Source organism: Pseudonaja textilis, chromosome 6 (assembly GCF_049901715.1).
Source record: "Pseudonaja textilis isolate UNSWEBS1 chromosome 6, rPseTex1.2, whole genome shotgun sequence".
Classification (NCBI taxonomy): domain Eukaryota; kingdom Metazoa; phylum Chordata; class Lepidosauria; order Squamata; family Elapidae; genus Pseudonaja; species Pseudonaja textilis.
The window spans coordinates 44,960,423-44,981,727 of NC_141995.1; the positions used below are offsets into that span (position 1 = coordinate 44,960,423).

The 21,305-nt window shown below is 37.7% G+C and overlaps 1 protein-coding gene across 2 annotated transcripts in view; it reads left to right on the forward strand.

Annotated features, from left to right (window-relative positions):
* Positions 1-21,305, forward strand: part of TAPT1 (transmembrane anterior posterior transformation 1) — a 73,807-nt gene that overhangs the window by 39,174 nt on the left and 13,328 nt on the right. For both annotated transcript variants that reach the window (XM_026699742.2, XM_026699741.2), the window contains 6 exons: positions 6,207-6,369; positions 8,951-9,086; positions 13,449-13,546; positions 13,684-13,753; positions 15,238-15,318; positions 20,294-20,403. In XM_026699742.2, the coding sequence (XP_026555527.2) occupies positions 6,207-6,369; positions 8,951-9,086; positions 13,449-13,546; positions 13,684-13,753; positions 15,238-15,318; positions 20,294-20,403 (658 nt within the window). The remainder of the gene's footprint in view (positions 1-6,206; positions 6,370-8,950; positions 9,087-13,448; positions 13,547-13,683; positions 13,754-15,237; positions 15,319-20,293; positions 20,404-21,305) is intronic.

The following is a 21,305-nucleotide window of genomic DNA, read 5'->3' on the forward strand; positions in this document are numbered from 1 at the left end:
TTTAATATTCCTTCCTTGCTTGCTTCATCAAAGTCCAACTTTTCTTTCTATAGAAAGCCACAACTTGCAGAGCAATGTTACTTGCTCTGTTCTGATTTAAATGAATACAATTATCAACTATCCCTGCTGTATATTGAATAATAAGGATTGCCCAGGTATTAATTGCTGTAATGATGTTTTCACCATTTAGCTTTGATTTCAAAATTATCCAACTCACTGTATTTTCTTTGACTTGATTCAGTAATAAATTGGAAGACTCCAAAATTCCCAGATATTTGTAACCTTCTCATGCTACTTCTTAACACTTTATTGTTAAGATATTCCGTCATCGTTGGCAATTTTACACTTTTCTTTCTTTTTTCTTGCTTGTCTCTCTCTCTCTTCCTCTCGCATTCCCTCTTTTTCTCTCTTTCCCTCTTTTTTCTTTTTCCCTCTCTCTCTTCCCCCCGTGTATCTCTCTCTATGGCTCTCTCCCCCCTGTATCTCTCTCTCTCTGTCTCTCTGTCTCTCTCTCTGTCTCTCTCTTTCTCTCTCTCTCTGCCCCTCTCCCTCCCTTCCCCACTCTCTGCCTCTGCCTCTCCCTCCCTCTCTCTCTCTCTCTCTCTCTGTGTGTGTGTGTGTGTGTGTGTCTCAAAGCTGTGGCTGAGCCAAGCCAGCAAGCTTTCCTTGGCACTCTTCACTACTTTCATTTCTTCTTTTTGGAATCCAGACTGGCTGAACAATGATTGCCAGCCATGGTGGAAGCGTCCCTTCGGGACAACCCTTCTTCTCCTCCCCCTCCTCCTCCACTCTTGACCGGCAGCCGTCGGTCCTCCTCGGCCATATAGAACAAACAGGCAGAGAAAGAGGAGACCAGCCAGCTGGTTGGGGGTGTAGCCAGCTAGGGGTCGCCACCTGTTTGGTGACCCATGCCAAATCACCGCTACTGGTTCGCCCAAGCCATTGCAAACCGGTTGAATACCACCTCTGGTGTTCATACTTGCACCTAGATATAGACTTAACCAGCAGCTGGAACCAATACTATTTATGTATAGAATTTATTTAGGATAGCTTTGTCTGTTGAGCGTGATATGAAGTAAATTTGCCAAAATATGTGAATTTCCCTAGTTTTTCTACAAATATTTTTTGTAGGAATCTACTCTGTGATAGTTAAAAATTAGAATGGATTTTTGTATTTATCAGATTTGATTTTATCTTAGATATTTTAAAATTTTGCTAAAGAAGACAAAAATTATTTGGAGGTGTTTTTTTTCTTCTATTTGATTATGTCTGATTCTTGGAGATTGCCTGGAAAAGTCCCTTCAGTTTTCTTATTAAGGTTTTTCAGAATTGGTTACCTTTACCTCCTTCCTAGAACTGAGAAGAAATTATTGGCCCAAGGTCACTCAGCAAGGCTTCATGGCCTGCCTCAAGGGAGGACTAGAACTTGTGATCTCCCAGTTTCTAGCCTAGCGCCTTAACCACTATACCAAACAGGAGGGGTAAATTGCCTCTGTCCTTAATTATGGAGTAGTATGTTGTGAAAAGCATGCTTTTGGAGCACAGATTCAGGGTCATTCTTTAAAAACAAAGAAAAATATACCAGGAATTTGCTTGCCTGCTTTCCATTTTCTAGTACCTCTAACATGAATTTTGCAAAGTTGAAATAAAATCTGAAGTTCTTATGTCTCTTTCACTTTATCTTCCTGATCTTCTATTTCGGATTCCAGCTGACATTCTTCATGACTCCCCTCCTCAAACTTCTCTCTGCTACTAATGTTCTCCGTTCCTGTCAACTGATCATATAATTCTTGGGCTTTATCTAGATAAGGGATCGCCAACCTTTTGGACCTCAGGGACCACCAAACTCATAATTTTAAATCCCGAGGACCACTAATATGATTTTTTTTAAAAAAAGGATAATATATTTAATATAAAAAATTTAATTTTTATATTAAATATAAATTTAATATAAAAATTGTGTGTGTGTGTGAGTACATATATGCTTATTTAATTACAACTGTGGCTGCCTGGAGTTGGGGGAGGGAAGGAGGGCTGGGCTGCTTCTATCCCTCCCCCTACCTGCACCTTCCAAAGAAATAGAAGAGCAAGTGGGGATCTGAGCTGAGGGGTCTCGGGGCAACTGCCACTGGAAGAAGCAGAGTCAAAAAGGGGCTTAGTTCTCCTTGGGGGGCAGCGACCCTCGGCCGCCCCTCCAGGGGCTTCTCAGCAGGCAGCTGAGAAGCCCCTGGAGTGCCACCCTCAGTGATTAATTGGGGGTAGGGGAGGGGGAGAAAGTGGGGGCTCCAGGACAGGGATGCCAGGGCTCTTCCAGCCTCACCTGGAAGCAGTCAAAGAAAGGGGAGGAGGTTGACACCTTCACCCCCTCAAGAGGAGAGTTGCTTTCCTCCATCAGCCTTCCATCCACTGTTTCTGGAGGAGAGACAGGCGCCGTTTCCTCCCCGCCTGATGGCTGCACCCTCAGCGGGAGAGAAACCCACCCTGGAACCTGGCAGTGGCCGATCTGCTCCTCCCAAGTGCCACTTCCCTGCCGCCCACCTCGTAGAGCCTGCGTGGGGATGAGAGAGGTTCCCCCTCCAGCTAAGCTATCGTGCACTCCTTGAGAGAGATGAGAGAAGCAGCCAGAGTCACTCTCGTCTCTCGAGAGCCTGGCCAAAGTTTCCCATGCCACTTCAGGTACAGAGACAGCAGTTTGCAGGGGGCCGATTCAGCATATGCAGAACTAGGGTTGACTCTGGCTGCTTCTCTCTGCTGCACTACAGACGCGGCAGGACACGAGAGACTGCCTTGGCGCTACTAGCTGCCGCAAATATACCGCGGTGAAGGGAGATGCAAATCTGAGTACTGCTTCTTCCAGTCATTGCCGCTTCATCCTGCTTGCGCCACACTCCTCTTCCCCCCAACAGCACCATTACCTCATCCCAGCCACCACAGGATGGTCCCATATTTCAGAGCTGTAGTCATCCTGATGGAGGAACTGCTCTGGTATGGCCAAATGGCCAGTCCTGTGACTACTACAGCTCTAGCATATGGGACCAACTTTCCCACCAACATTAGCAAGCCACCCCAGGGTGGATTTCTCTCCCCTGCGTTGTTCTCGAATTCGTCTGGGTATCTGTTTCAGGGTAATGACTTCCTTCTCCTTATACACTATGGGCTTCTCCCTTGTTATTTTATAAATAATATCCCAGACGTTCTTTCGGGTGAACCTGACGTGTACTTCTCTGGGTAATTGGTATAGTTTTGCATAATTTGTTTGGACTCTGTAAACTTCGTCCAACTCATTTATAATTTCTTGTGTATCCCTTTGCAGGGTTTCTGCTATCAGTTCCGCCATTAGTCTTCTCAGATCTTCATCCTTAGTTTCAGTTATGTTCTGGAATCTTAGATAGAAAGAGGCTCGGTCCATGTCAAAATGGATCAAGGAATCTTCCAGATCCTTATTCATTGCCATCATACGTTGATCAACCTGTTCCATTTTTTTCTGTTTGTTCTGCTTTTATTTCTACCGTTTTTATTTTCTGTTCATTTTTGGGGGATCGCCTCTTGTATTGAACTGACCTTGTCATCCAGTTTCTGAATATCATTATTCAATTCCCCATGGTTTTTGGACATCGTCTCCTGTAGCTTCACTATTGTTTCTTGGCTCATTAACAAGGTTGATAGCATTGTTGGAGTATTCTGTGTGTTTGATTTCTCTGTAGTTATCATCCCTTCTGTTGACTGCTGCGTTGACGGAGATGCTGTCACTACTGATGGGTTCAATGATGCTTTCTTCCCTGCTCTCAGGGTAGTTGTCATGATACTGGTCATTTCTTTCAAAATTTTATTCTGCTCCCCTAAGATTTTATAAATACTTTCCCAAATTACCATGCAACCACTTTATTAATAGTAATACTAACTTTTTATCATTCTTCCTTATTTCTTTTATATCCAGTGTCTTAAATTATATTAAATTATGTTAATATGAGATCAAATCAATTACTACTAATTTATAACTATTCCTTCCTTTTTTGTTTATCAATATTATAGCATTCGTTATCTTAATCACTTAACTATTCTATTTTATAGACTATATATTCAATAATATACCTTTATACAAAATTATCAGTAATTAAATTTCATTAATATAAGCTCTAATAAATATAATAGATAATATAATATAGTTAATGCTTAATATATAGTTAAAATAGGTATTGATATAGGTATTGTAAATGTTAAATATACATTGAATATACCTGTAATATATTTCATTCACTAGTATTTAACTATAATCAGTGTTGTTGTTTTCTACAAAATAGTCAATAATTATAAACCATCAAAATAGGCTATAACAGATATGATATAATATGATTGGCAATATATAACGAATCTGGTTATTAATGTGGGTGTTATAAATCGTAAATGTATTCTGGTTATCTCTTAAATATATTTCAATCACTGGAATTCATATAAGTACTATAAATTTATATAAATATTGTAATCAATGTAATCAACACAGTCACAACATTTAATATAGCGATCCAATTCATTCTAAACCATTCCTCTAGTAGACTTAATCTCTATTTAGTATACAGTTACTTGATTTCACGGTGATCATTTCCACCTCCGACTCAGCTGGTATTTTTAGCTTCCTACTCATTATTGACTCTGGGTCTCTTATAGTTCACACTTTTTTTTCCAGTTTTTGGATTCGGGGATTCGTTTCTTCTTTCTTTCACAGCTTTTCCTCAATCTTCTTCATTTGTCTCATTATCTCTGAGCAACCAAAAGCACCCACTTTTCTCTCTTCCACTCCCGCCACTTTTCTCAACACTCTCCGCCGTACCCTCAGAACCTCTCTTTTTCACTTCTCGACCTATCACAAGGTTTCAGCTTCTTTCAGTTTGGTTCATTTGGCTGTTACTTTGTTGCTTTCAGCACAAGTCAAGTCGGGTCACTGGATTCTCCTTTCGTCTCACTCACTTCTAATGCCTTCTAGTTTCCCGTTTTCACTTTCACCGTTCTCTTTCCTTTCCCTCTGTGTTCTTTACACCCCTCTCAGTCACTTTCAATCTCAGATTTCTTCTGCTTTTTTGGTTTTAAGTTCAGTAAATCAGAGCTCTTCCCTTCGGGTCGCCGCTAAAATTTTTGGGGTTAAAACCTTCCCCCCCGAGCTTCCTTTTTAACCAAAAGTTTCTCGGAATTACCCACTTTACCAGTTCAATTTAATCCACTGCAGATATGGGATTTTCTCACCGGTCAGATTGTCACAGTCTGTTCAAGATGATCCTTTCTTCCTCTTCTATTGTGACTAGTCACAGGTTTGGGTCTGCCATGTCAAAGTGACAAGGCAAAACACTTTTCGCGCCGGGTTCAAGGGAGATCCTTTCATTTCAGTGGGTGGTTGGCTTCCTCCTCGCTGCTCCCCAGGGCTCCCCTCCGTAACACGTTGCTCTCCAAACTTTCTGCGCCTTCGAACGGTCCCTGATCGCGATAAATTCAGAGTCAAAGGACAGAGATTGTCCCTTTTGCTCTGCACCACCAAGATGTCAACACCGGAAGTCCAGTTGAAATAAAATCTAATACTGAAGATCACAGGAGGCAATGTGGCAGGACAAGGTAGAAGAACATTTCTGCATTCAGTCTATGGTTAAAACTCAATCACTCCTTTCCTAGCCTTTGTGACAGTGCCATACTGGGTCTATCTTTTAAGTAAGCCAATAGAGCCTTAGAAACTCCTCCGGGCACACTAAGAATTCTTAAATGTGGAATTAATTGCTCTTGAAAACACTACAATGGATTCTGAACCATCAGGAAAACATTCACAAAATTTCAAACTATAGTTTCTTGCAGTATAAATGAAATTTGTAAAAACAGGTTTTCTCACTAAAATATTAGTGCTTAGTTAACTCTTCATTATGTCTCTAAAATTAATAGACTGTTAGCTTTCAGCTTCAAAGGCTCAAGTAGTTTGTACAATTGAGGCTAGCAAATTTCTAAATAGCACGAGTAAAAGTAAAAAAAGTCTAAAACAGAAACAGGCCACAAAACTAGAAACCATCTCATCCTATTAGACTAACAGAAAGGGATCTGCCAGTTGAAGAAGAAGGGAGCCCAAGCAGGGGCTAAAAGTGCCCTTACTTTAGGGAGGCTGATTTATTTAATAATCAGTGGCTTCATCTGTATCAAATGTGTTCTTTATTTTGTGTAATTTTATATTTCAGCGATAGACGCCTGCTGCAGCCAGCCCAGGTGTGTGATATTTTCAAAGGTGTAATACTTGTAATTTGCTACTTCATGATGCACTATGTTGATTATTCCATGATGTACCATCTGATAAGAGGACAGTCTGTAATTAAACTCTACATCATCTATAATATGCTTGAGGTAAGTAAACAATGAATAAAACTCTTATGGAACCACCCAGTCTTCCTTAACATATAAAAGCTTTGTTGTAATTCCTTTTTCACTGTGTTAGGTGTTATGTCTCACCTTTCCAAGGAAGATGAAAAGTCCAAACTCCAATAAATACAGGCAGGCAAGAAGATTCAGTATTCACAGAGTTAATTACTTTATACAGACAATGTTCTTGGCAGTATAACAAACGCTGCCTGCCAAGTCCGACAAGATAACCAAAAGAATTAATCACTAAAGCTTTCAAGAAACCAAACACACCGAAGCCTGACAGAAAAGTAACACTTTGTCCCGTACAGAGTTTTCAGAGAAAACACACCCACTTTTATCCCCTGTGGGGTGTGTCTCAATGACTCAGTTCACTCTCTGATTCTCCCACGCCTCCTGCGTTGCAGCTCACACTTCTTCCTGCGACGCTGACTCGGATGAAGCCAACATTTGTCTACTTGATTCCCTGTCAGAGGCTGCTCCGATATGCCCTTCTCCTCCTGTTTAGTCTCAGGCTGTCCCTCTCGGTTATCTGCTGAAACCTGAGGTATTATCAGGGAGGAAGGCATTGCCGAAGAGGAAGGTCCTGGGGAGGAAGGCATTTCCAATTCCTCCTTCTCTTCTGAGTCCTCTTCCTCTAAAAACGCAGGCTCAGGAATCGGAGCCACAACAGTTAGGAATACAGGTAGTCCTCACTTAATGGTAATTGGGATCAGGAGTTCCATCTCTAAGCAGTGCAGTCTCACATAACTGTATTTACTCATGACAACATTTCTGGCAGTCCTATTTGTCAGCCATAGGCAAATTGCACATGATAGAAGCATTCTCCAGTCATGAGATTACCATTTGCAATCCTGCTGGATTCCCCATTAACTTTGTGGGAAACAATCATGTGACTACAGGATGCTATGACCATCATAATTGCAAGCCAATTGCCAAGCACCAAATCATGATCACTCAACAATCACTGGACTGATAACAACTTCAAGGACTAGCCATAAGTCTCCTTGTTCAGTGCCATTGTAACCCCACAGCCATTTGTGCTCAGGTGACCCTGAGGACACAGATAAACTTCCAAGTGGCTTCAAAGACTCTCTAAAAAGAATGTAAATAACCAGCTGTCTGCAAGGAGTATAAATCCTTTCATTCTCCACCATCCAGTCCATGCTGAAGAAGCTTCTTGGATAAGAAGTGAAATGTCTTTAAAGAAAAAACAAGAAAGTCCAGTTGTCTCCTGAAAAAATCATTTAGGATTTAGAGGGTTATCAATACATAGCTGTTGCAAAATAGATGATTCTGACAATGACCCAATTCAGGGTCAAGTGATAAGTTGAACTCATTCTTGGATTTTATCCAAATTATGTTCAAAAGAAACACATTCTTTGGGTGAACAAATGAATTATGTCTTCAGCTTGAGGCCAATAATTATTACGTTTATTTCATTTAGGAAGAATACTTCTATTTTTTGCCTTTAAAAAATAGTGCAGAGATTCAAAGATTAAAAGAGGCTTCAACATGCGTGAGAGTGCTAAAATAGTACTTTTCAACAACTCTATAAGCTAGGTGCATCTTTGACCACAGTCTTGCAGAATTGCAGATAAAGGAAAAAGACAACAGTTAGCATGATATAGTGGTTAGGGAGTGTTTTTCAACCCGGGCATCTTGAAGATATGTGGACTTCAGTTCCCCAGCCAACCTTCAGCTTTGTTGCTCAACTCCTGATTATACTGATGGACTTGAATGTTTCACATACGTATATTCTTGCTTCAGTACTCCATTTCAGCAGATGTGTCTAACCAATGAGGCCATTATTTCCACATGGATTTAAATTGAGAGTTTCTGTTAAGGCTGTCCAGTGAATTACAAGCTTATTCTTCTACTGATATTCCCTCTGATCCACAGCTACACAGGCCTCTTGAATATTTTCCGTGTTGCATGTTTAAGTTGAATAGATCTAATTGGTGCTACCTATGACCAGTGTCGAAGAATGACTATGTGTTTTGAATGTCATGCTATGACCAATAAATAGCAGAGCTCCTGAGCAAAGGTAGATTTAATGTCTCTGAGTAGAAAACTAGAAATAAATTAATGCATAATTCTATCCAGAGTAACAGCAAAAAAGCTACAAGAGAATTTTCTCCTAAAGTTACATAGTAGGGGGAACAATTACTGTAATCAAGACAAAGCATAAAGAAGTTGAAATCCATTGTGAAAGTGATTGTGCAAGTTTAATGACAGAACTAGGCCAGAAAAACAATCAAGGATGAAAAACTGGATTTCCCTAAGCAGTGGAAACTTCGTACCAAGATACTAGGTACAAGCTTTGTGTTGTTTTTGTTCTGAATGATCTTAAATGATTAAAATTATTTTAAATGCTGATGTGTAAAAAATGTAATCGGTAACATAATGATTCAAAAGTCTGAACCCAGAAGTTCATGCATACACTTCCTGTACCTTAACCTTCAAATGGATTTGCATTATGGCCCTGAAGTCAAGTAACTTTTGCTTAAGAGAAGCAAGCTGCAAAATTAAAATAACCTTTTGATGCCCATGTACATCTCTCTAGGTAGCTGATCGTTTATTTTCATCTTTTGGACAAGATATCTTGGATGCTCTCTATTGGACTGCAACAGAACCAAAAGAAAGGAAAAGGGCACACATAGGGGTCATTCCCCATTTCTTCATGGCAGTGCTGTATGTCTGTATCCTTTTGTGTTATTTCAGGGTGTGTGTATGTAGTTTCAGAAATCTATAAAATCTTGGCTTTTGTGTAGAGAAGGCAACAAATCCTGATAGGGAACAAAGGAGCTCTTATAAAACAGTAAGTTGAAAAATCTTAGCTTGCAAGGAAAAAATGGAACGGTAGCCTGTTTTCTCTGGACCAGTTCTTTCCCAGGATATGCACTTTTATGAAGCAAGTTCTTCATTCCTCTGTACAAACAAATCTAGGCATCACTGATTCTCCCTTCCTTGGTCGTATGTGGTAGCTGTATGACCTTTGAAGAAACAGCAATAGTCAATTCGAATATTGTTCTGAACCTTTCCAAAAGCAGGTTCTGTATAAACAGAAGTTTGAAAACTATTTTAATGGGTTCTGTGAATTATTCTTACAAAATAAAAATGAAGAATCTTGAAAACTTACTAATTGTTTTTTTTCCATCAAAAGACCCCAGAGAATTGAGAGAACCATTGAATAGTTGACTGGATTTGAGGACTATGAAGGAGAGTTAAAGCTTTCCTGGAAGACTCAAAAGGGGTTCTCTATGCTGGAAGACCTGCATAGGCAGGAAAAAAAACTGTGGTAGAAGGGCTTTTGTTCCTCTAAAGGACTAACTCTTCAGCTGGGAGGGGTTCCAGTCTCATTATTCTGAAACACATGTTAGCAGTGGCTAAAGTGAGATTTTTTTTTCACAGTCCAGCTTGTTCACTGGCTGTGGTTAAATCTGTAAGTTGCTAATCCTAATTCAGAGTACTTCATTTAACTTTGTTTCAAAAGGCTTTTAACAAATTATTTAAATCTCTCCTGTCCATCTATAAATAACATACTTTACAGATTATTGTTGTATAATAAACAATTTTGGCATGTATTAGAAACATTTCAGTAATGACTGAAATCTTCGGAGTTTGCTTCTAATAGGCTGCCTTTCTATATGATAACATTTAGTACTCTTCCTCAATGCTGCCTTGATTAATGCCATCAAATTCAACCTTCTTACTTACTTAATTTTCAAACTTCTCTGTGCTATGTCATCAAGAAGCATTCAACATAATAATTAAATGACTTATGATCTAAAATATTAGTTTCTTCTGAAGAAGGCAAAGCCAACTTCATTTCAGCCACGTGCATAATTGTCAGAGCTGATAAAATGAGTAATCCCAAACCAAGGTTTCGCAATATTAAAGTAAGCATGCATAATTCTTTTGTCTTGTACTCTCATTCTTCCTTTGCATGAAAAAATTAGTGACTTTTCTCTGTTTTGTGGGGAGGATATTTTTGGTATACTGGCTTGATGGTGCTATATTTTTGTTTGACATACAACATTTTCACTTGTTTTGTAACTTAAATTGTTTCATTGGTATCTTTGTTTTGGTATCATACACTCTTTAGTTATAAGGCCACAAGAGGAGAACCGTGAAAAAGTAGCACCTGTATTTAATTAAAAATATATAAATAAATTATAAGACTGATAAAAAGTACCCACGCATGACTTTTTGTACTACAGTAAAATTATCCACTGGGGTTATACAAATCCTTCAAGAAACCTGCTTTGCAATAAACAGACCATTGGAACAGATGCGTCATGCCCCTGTTGGAGACTGACTCTGAGCAGTCAGAGGAGGACCCAGGCCCATCCCTTATCCATCCTAGGGCACGCAGGGAGGAGAGGATCAGGGTAAAATGTGGTCTACTCGGGAGGAGAGGGCTTTATAGGTTGCAGGTGTGAGATCTGCATAAGAGTTTGGTCCTACATGCAGAGGCTAGAGACAATTTAGTGTTTTATTCCTAAAGAAGGTTTATCTTGGTTTGCGTTCTTCCAATGGAATGTACCTGGTTATCTTCCTGAAGTTGGCAATTATCTGTCCTGGTCTGTTGTGGAACTTTATTCAATGCGGTTTGTTTTTGATTTTTGCTTTGTTACCAGCTCTTTGAATTTGAACTGTGTTTCTGTCCTTTGAAATGTTATTTTGAAAATAGTTCACTCCTCCACTGTGAACAATTAAACAGTGAAGCCAAGTTGAAGGCATTAAAGGACTTTATTTTATGTTTTTTTTTTGTTATATTTCTGATATACTCTGGGTCATCACAAGATGCATTTTTTTTCCAGATTCATGCAGTTACTTCATGAACTGCTCCTGGTTGTCTGCATTGGTGTACATATTTACATAGGGATGCTTTGATTTTTTCCAGCAGACCAAAGAGGCAAAGCGTGCCCAACAATTCAGTCACAGCCAGGAACAGATAGGGAAGATGCTACATGAGTTTTTTTGTGGGGACGACATGGTGGCTTACAAAGGATTTTCACATCACTGTTGACTTCTATAGTGCCACAGGTATCTGGAGATGAAAAGGATATACATACAGTGGTATGATTCAGATGGTTTGCACCTATTTGGGAGAACTGTTAACTTTCTGAGCAGTTCGGAGAACCAGTTGTTGGAAGAAATCTACTTTTGTTTTTTTCCCCTACTTTACAGGGCTAATCCTATATGGAAGGCAGGAAGAGAACATTCAGGTGTTGTTTCTAGCCTAATCTTTATTGCCCTGCTTATAGAAACTGCCTCTCAGATATTTATAACAGCTAAAGGTTCTTGGCAGTACGCCCAGACTTACTGTTACCTGAGCTTCTCCTGAGGTTTTTTTTTTCCCCTTTGCTGGTACTTTGCTTTGTTTTATTAGGGGCTTGACTTTCTTAAAGGGGAAAGGTTATTTTAAGTTTTTTACACTGCTGTTGGGAGGAAATAGTCCCCTGTTGGAGTTCTTCCAGCCGGAATGCAACAGTTAGCCCTTTGAAGAAATAATTGAATAATGCAGCAGAGCTGCCAGAAAGAAGCTTTTAATGACAAGGAAACAAGATGAGTGACTTCAACAAGGCTTCTTGGCTAGCTAGAAAGATTGACATTGAAACGTGAGTTTATATAACCTTTCTGGGTTCTAGTCTAACACTGGTTTTTGGTGAAGTTTAATTCTGTGCTTGGTGAGGTTTAATCCTGTGTTTATTGATGGGATAATTTTCCCTATTCAGCTTTGTTTCAAAACTGTGTCTATTTGTTCTGGTTTATTGGTGGGTTTAACAAGCAACAGCTACTGTGTTTGCTTTTTTGCTACATTCTAGCACTTTCTTTGTAGTTAGGCTTATCTCAAGTGTTTACCTTGAGCTTACCTGGGGTTAGGGTTAGAGAGAACTTAAATTACCTCTCTGCTAAAGAGTTTCACTTTATGAGCAAGAGTTGGCTGCTGATAGTTATCACTGCATTTTAACTATTTTAATTCCTCAAGGTGCTTTGGCACCCTGCCTGATTTGTAACTCCAGCTTGCAGGTATTTCTAATGATGGGTATTTAGGACAGCTTTTTGCAAGCAAAGAAGCTTTTTGTATTTTTGTACAGGTAATCCTTGACTTATAGCAATTCATTTAGTGACCATTCAAAGTTACAATGGCACTGGAAAAAGTGACTTATGACTGTTTTTCATACGTATGACCATTGCAGCATCCCCATGGTCACAAGAGGCCAGGAGAGGCAAAGCGCCCCTCAATGTGAGTGATGTCGAGTTGGCCACACCCACCCAGTCACATGACCACCCAGCCACGCCTACCCAGCTGGCTATTAGGGCAGAGAACTGGCTGATAAAGTATTTGAATCCCACCACTATATACATATATGTAAATGTCTACTTGAAACTTTTGACCATTGTGAAATCATCTTGGGGCAGTTCTATCTCAGACATAGTATTGTTAGCTTTTACAAGTCTTGTTGATTCTTTGATTTCATTTACTATCATCATAGGAACTTTCTTACAAATATTTTTCATGAAAATATTTATGCCACAAATAATAGGCATTCCCTGTCTGATTGGTTCGTGAATCAGCAAAGCCATTTGTTGTTGTTATTTTCTGATCTATCCCACCAGACAAATTCTTCTCCCCTCTAGCTATTTTTTTTTTCAAATGTAGAATATTTGAATATTAGAAAATTTAAATGTGTAGAAGAGAAATACAAAACTTCATGATTGGGTAAAATAAGGGGAATGAACAATTTGGAAATATATATAAATTTAAGGAATCTACAGCTAATCTAAAAATATATATTGTGGATTTGATTACTGTTTAATGACCAATATTCACCACCATGCATAACCCCTTCTTTTGCCAATTTCACTTGAATCATGCATTTAAGAAAGGAAGTTCCACTGCATGCTTGAATCAACAGTTAAGGGAAACTTTGAGTGTATTGTTTAGTAGAGCTTGGTGAAATATCAGACTCTACTGATTATTGAGGGGAATTTTGAAATTCAGACTAATATTTTGTGGTAAAATTCTTTTTCCTTAATGTATGTGACTACAGTCTTGCATGCTATCCTTATTATGGTCCAAGCAACAACACTCAATGTAGCCTTCAACTCCCACAATAAATCACTTCTTACTATCATGATGTCTAACAATGTAAGTGTTAGAAGGATCTAATGCAAGTCTTATCTGTCACTATTGATGTTTTGAAGAAGTAAAAATTTGGTTTTGTAGAAATTTTCTTTTAAACCCAGATTTGCCTAAAATGGGGATTTGCTTTCTTTAAAATGCAGTTTGTGGAAATAAAAGGAAGTGTTTTCAAGAAATTTGAGAAGAACAATTTATTTCAGATGTCAAACAGTGGTATGTATATTTTTGGGTGATAACCATTCATGCTAATTTCTATGTGTAAAAATCTGAAATTGTGTGGATTTAGTGACACTGAGTTGTATAGATTTTAGATTGTGGGCTGTGATCTGAGGTGTGTATGAATGGACACGAGCAACTTAGAGAGGAGTCACAAGTGTTTAAATCCATGGGCAGGCGAAACCAGAAGGCTCTCAAATCTCATTCCTCTAAAGGGAATTTAGAAATTGCTAGAGTAAGATCTAAATGGTGATTAACTTGACACATAACAACTGTCTATCAAAACTGTATGTCATTTAGCTAGATATTTATTGGGTTTGCTTGGCCTGCTGTATCAATTTCAAAATCCAAATAACCTATAAACAGCAGCCCAAAATTAAGAACTTGGATTTCTGCAGCCCAATTGTAGTAGTTCTAATTTTATTTATAAGATTGGAACGTGCAAATCCATTTATCATTTTAGAAGTCATGCAAGATGTCACAAATTTTTGAAAGCCATTGATTTAATATTGGGAAGAAAGTTTAGCCCAACCAATAATCTTGATCCCCTCCAAACTTGATCCCTTCTAACCACTTAAGTTGCTAAACTTACTGTATGCCTGAAAAGAGGGTGGCAAATTCTGTAAGTTACTTACCTTGATGAGTCATTGCCAGGCTGAAGATTAGAGGAAAGGAAGGAAGGAAACAAAGAAAATCTTTCTGCCTCGAGGAGCTGAAGAAAAAAAAATTAGTTCTAAAGAAAAAGGAGCACAAATGTGCACCAAACGGCCATGGCAGAAGCTGGGCCCTAAAGGTAGCCAGTCAGGCAGCAAAATGTTTTTTAAAAGCTTTTTGTTACCTGTCAATTGCCTTTGAGGAAATGTGGGTTTCTGGGCATGAGTTAAGCAAGGGAAAAGTTTTGGGAAGCTGGTTCTGCAGCTGCTGCCTGCTTGCATGTGGGCAGCTGACTTTCCCAAAGCTAGAAAAAGCCATGAGAGATATGCAGTCTCCTGATGACCAGTTAATCTCAGTAGAAATCCAATCCATAAGGATGGTTTCATTAGCGAAGCATGGAGGCTAGTTTAGAAAGCTCTCTGCTGTTGCAGTATAATCTAGGTGGACCCCTCCCACTTGCTGAGCTGTTTTTGGCTTTGCAAAGCTTTTGTCTTCCCCCTTTTTAGACCCAGTTGAGTGACGGACCTCCTAAGGCCTCCCTCACCCATGAGATACCCCATGCTTGCTTAACAATCTCTGTGTTTATTTAATAGTGGCATTAGGGAGAGCAGGGGGAGTAATTCAACAAGGTTTTTCACCGGTTGTCATCACTTGCAACTATAATGGACAGGCTCTATTACAGTCATAGGTCGAGGACTACCTGTATGAAATTTTGAGTGGTTTGTTTGCCTTCCGCATAGATCTTCGATACAGTAGGCTTTTAGGAAACTGGAAACTTCTCTAGAGTTAAGAGATAATTACTATTATTACTATCACCATTATTTTAGATATCAAAGAGAGATTCACCAATTATGTGCTGTTACTGATAGTTTGCCTAAGAAATATGGAACAATTTTCATGGAATCCAGGTAAAGACTACTTTAGATATAAACATTGAAATGAAATACTCAAGATATGTTCATATATCATCATCATCATCATCATTTTAGCCATTATCTATCCATTGCAGGATGACAGTCTCTTCTGCATGTTTGCAACCAGTACAGTTCTGAGTTTTCTTTTGTCAGTTGGGCCTGCAATATTTGTTTATGTCCATATATATTAATTGTCAAACATGTTTTTGTTTGTTGCTATAATAAAATGATATATTCTTTATATTTCTTTTTTTTTATAAAGGTTTTTATATTCTTTATATTTCTGTACTACATATTTAAAACATTTTTATTAGATTGTAGAATAAAATACAAAAATATAAAAGCAAATAATAGGACACAGTGGGGTGGAAAAGGGGAAAGAAAAGTGAAGCGTGGAAGAAAAGAAAAGTATTAACTTCCAATTCTCTATGTTGTAGTAGAATAAAAGCATTAACATCGAACCTCAATATTTTACTTTTCCAAAATAATATAAACTAGCCATTTCTATAACAACAATTCAATCAGTAAAACTCCAAATCAAAGTTTTATTTTTTTTCTGCCTCAAGCACAAAGTCCAGAAGCGGTCTCCATGTAGCAACAAAAAGCAACAAAAAATACTTATATACTTTTCTTTACTCAAAGCAGTCACTTTAGCCATCCTTGCCAGTTCATCAACTTCTGTAGCCATTTGTCTATGGTGGAATCGAAATGTCCTTCAATTTTTGTGCATACAGTAGTCTTGCTGCCATCAACATGTATAAGATCAAGTTCCAAATTTTCTTTTCTAAGTCATTTTTCATTAAACCCAAAAGAAAATTTTATGGTTTCATCTTTATCTTCATTTTAAGAACTTTCTGTATTAAAATATGAATTTTACTCCAAAATTTATTTGCTTTATCACATCCACAATAAATGATAAAAGGTCACTTCTTCACTTTTATATTTCCAACACTTTCAAATTTCCAGCGTTCATTTGAAATACCTTTATATATTCTGGATAACTTATCCAGTGTTAAATACCAGCGACACATCATCTTATAAAATGTTTCTTTTAAGTGATAATTTAATGTGAATTTTAAAACTTTCATCACATATTTTCCCATTGTTCAAGCATCAGATTATATCCAAAATTCCCTGCCCACTGAATCATACAATGTTTTATATATTCAATTTCCAGATTAATTTTCAGTGATGTTTTTATAAACCTTAGCAATAATACGTTCTTTTTAAGTCCTTTTTAATATCATTCCAAAGAGGCACATAATTATTTTGAAACAATTTTATGTTTGTGTTTATCAACATAACCCCAAGTATTTTTCCTTTTCCTCAACCTTAAAATCTGACTTTTTAGTCAATGTATCACCATCCTGAGATGACATATTCTTAATCAACATTATTGTTTTTTATTTGTTTATTTAAAAAAAAAAAACCCAAAGCCCCAAACTCATTTAATTTCCTCAACAAATATTCTGTTATTTTTTTATCTTACAAGAATATAACCAGATCATCAGAAAATGCCCTCAATTTATAAATTTATCTCTTGATAGATATACCCATTAATTTATCATCTTGCCTTATATCTCTATTCAAAACTTCTAACACCAAGATAAATAGAATTTAACATGAGTTAGTTAAATTAACATTAATGACAATTTTTGCTTTCTATGACATGTAAACAGCTTTGACTCCTTGAATAAAGTTCTCTCCAAAGCCCATTTCTTCCAGCACTTTAAACATAAAAGCTCAATTTAAGTTGTCAAAGCTCTACATCTAAAAATATTAAAGCTGCCTACTTCTCATTATGATATTGTAAATATTCAATAATATTCAATACAGTCCTCACATTACCTCTTAGCTGACTTTCTGGCAGGAAGCCAGATTGGTCTACATGTATTTGTTATTGTTAGTTGCGAAGTCATGTCTGACCTATCGCAACCCCACGGACAATGTTCCTTCAGGCCTTCCTGTCCTCTGCCATCTTCTGGAGTCCATTTAAGCTCCTGCCTACTGCTTCAGTGACTCCATCCAGCCACCTCATTCTCTGTTGTCCCATTCTTCTTTTGCCCTCAATCTTTCCCAGCATTAGGCTCTTCTCCAGTGAGTCCTTCCTTCTCATTAGGTGGCCAAGTATTTTGAGTTTCATCTTCAGGATCTGGCCTTCTAAAGAGCAGTCAGGGTTGATCTCTAGGACTGACCAGTCTGATTGCCTTGCAGTCCAAGGGACTCACAGGAGTCTTCTTCAGCACCATAGTTCAAAGGCCTCAATTCTTTGGTGCTCAGCCTTACTTATGGTCCCACTTTCACAGCCATACATTGCAACTGGGAAAACTAGCCTTGACTATACATACTTTTGTTGGCAGGGTGATGTCTCTACTTTTTAGTATGCTTTCTAGATTTGCCATAGCTTTCCACCCCAGGAGCAAGCATCTTTTAATTTCTTGGTTGCAGCCCCCATCTGCGGTGATTTTGGAGCCCAGGAAAATAAAATCTGTCTTTTCCCCATCTACAGTATTTGCCAGGAATTGAGAGAGCTGGATGCCATGATCTTAGTTTTCTTAATGTTGAGTTTCAAGCCAACTTTTGCACTCTCCTTCTTTATCTGCATCAAGAGACTCTAGTTCCTCTTCACTTAAATCTAGTTTGATAATTTAGGCAGCTGTTGTCTTGAAAGGTACTCATCTAGTTTTGACATATCTAACTTCTGTCTTTTATACAAGAATAAAAATTATAAAAATACTTTTTGATAAGTTCATTACCTGTTATTACATTGCTGCCTTCACAAATTTTCTCAATCATTCTCTTTTCACTTTCCTTTCTTAGTTTATATGCCAACTATCTCCCTGGTTTATTTTCAAACTCAAAGTGTCTTTGTTTAGCATACTTCAGTTTTGTTTCTATTTCTTGTACTGTTAACATGGACAGTTGTTGCCGTAGCAGTTTAATTTTAGTTTTCGGATCTGTAGATCTTTTGCAATTTGATTTTTCTCTGTCTGATTTCATTTATTATTGCATCTTTCCTGGACTTTTTCTTCTCTAAGCAGTTATACTGTATAAAATAACCCCTCACAACAGTTTTACTAGCATCCCACACAAACTTGTCCCTTTATCTAAATTATTATCAAAATATTCATGTAGTTTCTTTTTATAATCTTTTACAATCCTTTCGTTTTGCAAAATAGATTTATTTGATCTCCATCTGAAGCTCAAACTCTCCTCTTAGTACCAAAAGCACTAAATTGTGATCAGAAAAGGATTTAGGTAACATATCTACTTTTAAATTTTTATTTGCAAGTTTTTTAGAAGGCCATATCATATCAATCCTTGAAAAAGAGTTATGTCTTTCTGAAAAAAAAAAGTTATGTTCTCTGGTAGAGCCATTTTATTTCCCATGAATCTATTAGTGTTAAATTGTTCATCATCTCAAAAAAGGTCTTTGGTAATTTACCCTGGGAATGGTTAACTCCCTAAGTAGATGATCTATCCAAAGGTGGTGTAATTACTCCATTCCAATCCTCCAACATAAACTAGTTTTCATATGAAAAGGGTGATAATTGATTCATCAGATATTCAAAAAAAATCACTTTTATCATCCTTTGGCCTGTATACGCCAACCAGTATTTATTTTATTCCATATTCATCTGTTATAGGTAGCTTAGGTTTAAGTTGAGAGTTTATATATAAAATAACTCCATGAATCTTTTTAAACCAGCAGATATTTATTTATTGTTCATTTTATTCTTTATATCTTTGTATTGCCATTAGATTTTGAGTTCTGACTGGTACATTATTTTAATTCCATCTATTACAAGTTACTGAAGTGCTTTTAGTGAGATGATAACAAACGACTCTGCCTTGTATTTTGCTCTGCTCCATATACAGTATATTCAGTAGAATACAATTCATCTCAGTATTTTTGGTTATATGCAATTTCACCGTTGTGCAGATGAGACTTGGGACCCCAATAGTGTCAGAAAACTGGTCTTGGTTGACATTTTGCCTACACACTGATTAAATATTTGTCGACTTAGCTTTTATAATTATGGATTGAAAATCTGCACAAAGAGCCAACTATTTACATTATTTTACTCCAAATACTGGCTTATTCTGATACCTGCCGGAAAGAAATCTTTGTCATTAGATCTATTAATCATCTGATAAGATTTTCATGGCCCTGTTCTGTTTGGGAAGAAGATTCTCATGTGGCTTGCAGTTAAAAAAACCTAAATGGATGGAAACCAGAGGGGTTAGAGTTGGGTTACCTGGGATAAAAGCAGCACACCCAGTGCAGCCGCACACTTAAAACTTTTTACAGGCTGATTTAAAAACATCTGATCTTTGAAACAAACATCAGTGTCCTGGTTCTGATCTCTGCAAATCAGTCTAGCCTTAGGCCTAGCAGCTTAAGAAAGGAGAATATGCAACTGTCTTTCATATGATTAATGTTGATGACTGTTATGCTTTCTCCTCTAGTCTCAGCATTTGAAAAGATTTAAAACTAGGCTTAGTTCTGGTTTCCACCTCCAGTTTATGATGCACTATGTGGAGTTGATGTAGCCAGGTCCAATTTGTTCTCCCTTCCTTGAACACTATAAAGGCATTGCACATTTTGTTACAAGGACATCTGCTCCTGTAGGGGAGATAGAAATTTGCAGAACCTATTTGGTATTTAATTAAGAAATCAATTATTCTTTTGATCTTTATGATACTACCTTTATAAAATTCCAAAAGCCCAAGGTCTTCTCAAGCCCTGGCAAGAGAAGATCAACCACTTTTAATGACTCTGCACTGAAAGATAAGTGCTTTATCTACAAAATTTGTTTTCTGAGAATTTAAAGTATAATGTGAAAGATTCTATTTTACATATATTGGGGAGGGGGGAATGCAAAATAAGACATTCCATCTATGTTTAGGCAATTTCTTTTTGTTCCAGACCAAGTTTATTCCTGTGAATTCCTTCCTTCTTTTACAGATCATCTGTGGGTATTATTCCCTGATGTCTGTATGGTGATTGCATCAGAGGTTGCTGTTGATATTGTGAAACATGCTTTCATAACCAAATTCAATGACATTACAGCTGATGTAAGTATATAATTAAACATTTCCAAATGATTGGACCAAATCTGCTTCATGTTTTGTAGAAGAAATGAGGGAAACGTGACCTTGCCTTTCTCACCTCTGCATGGGTTACTCCCATTGATTAAAAATAGCTAAATATACCGTACTTCTTTTTTAATGGAATTAGAGCTTACAAAATTAATTAATTATTATAATTATACTTGGGGCTGTTCCTAAAGGTAGGCTCCCTGTGTTGAGTTCTTCCCACCATCTTTGTACTATGGAGCATTGTTTTCAAGAGCAGTGCTGGCTTGGAAGTTCTGGAAGTTGAAGTCCACCATATCTTAAAGTTGCCAAGATTGAGAAACACTGACAGAGAGAACTATCTGCATATTAAAAACTTAAAAATAACTTGTAAACTTAATGGATAGCATACGTTGAGGATAGAAAAAGACAGGAATGATTATATTGTAGCATGGAAAAACAATCCATGCTGATTATGGGAGAGAGCTTACAATAATCGCTGGTTCCTTCTGCTCAGATTTACAGCTAACCTGCAACTTTTTGTCACCTTTTCCAATATTGGCAACATCGCAAATCATACCTGCTTACTGGAAACAATAAGTAGCTTTATTTGCTTATCTCTTAATTCTGTTCCTGAGCAAGATTTTAACAGAACTCTGCATAATAATACTGTCCTTGACTTACGGACATAATTGAGCTGAGAAAACAAGGTCAAAAAATGGGTCACTACATAACGCCAAATTTTCTTTGCAGTCATTATGTGATGGTGCAAATAGCCATAACTGCTGGCCCATTCCAGGTGTCCAAAATGCAATCATGCAACGGGGGTGGGGAGGAATTGGAACTTTGAATCTGGATCATAAGTAGCCCTGGGGGGGTCTGTTGTAACTTTGAAACAGTCA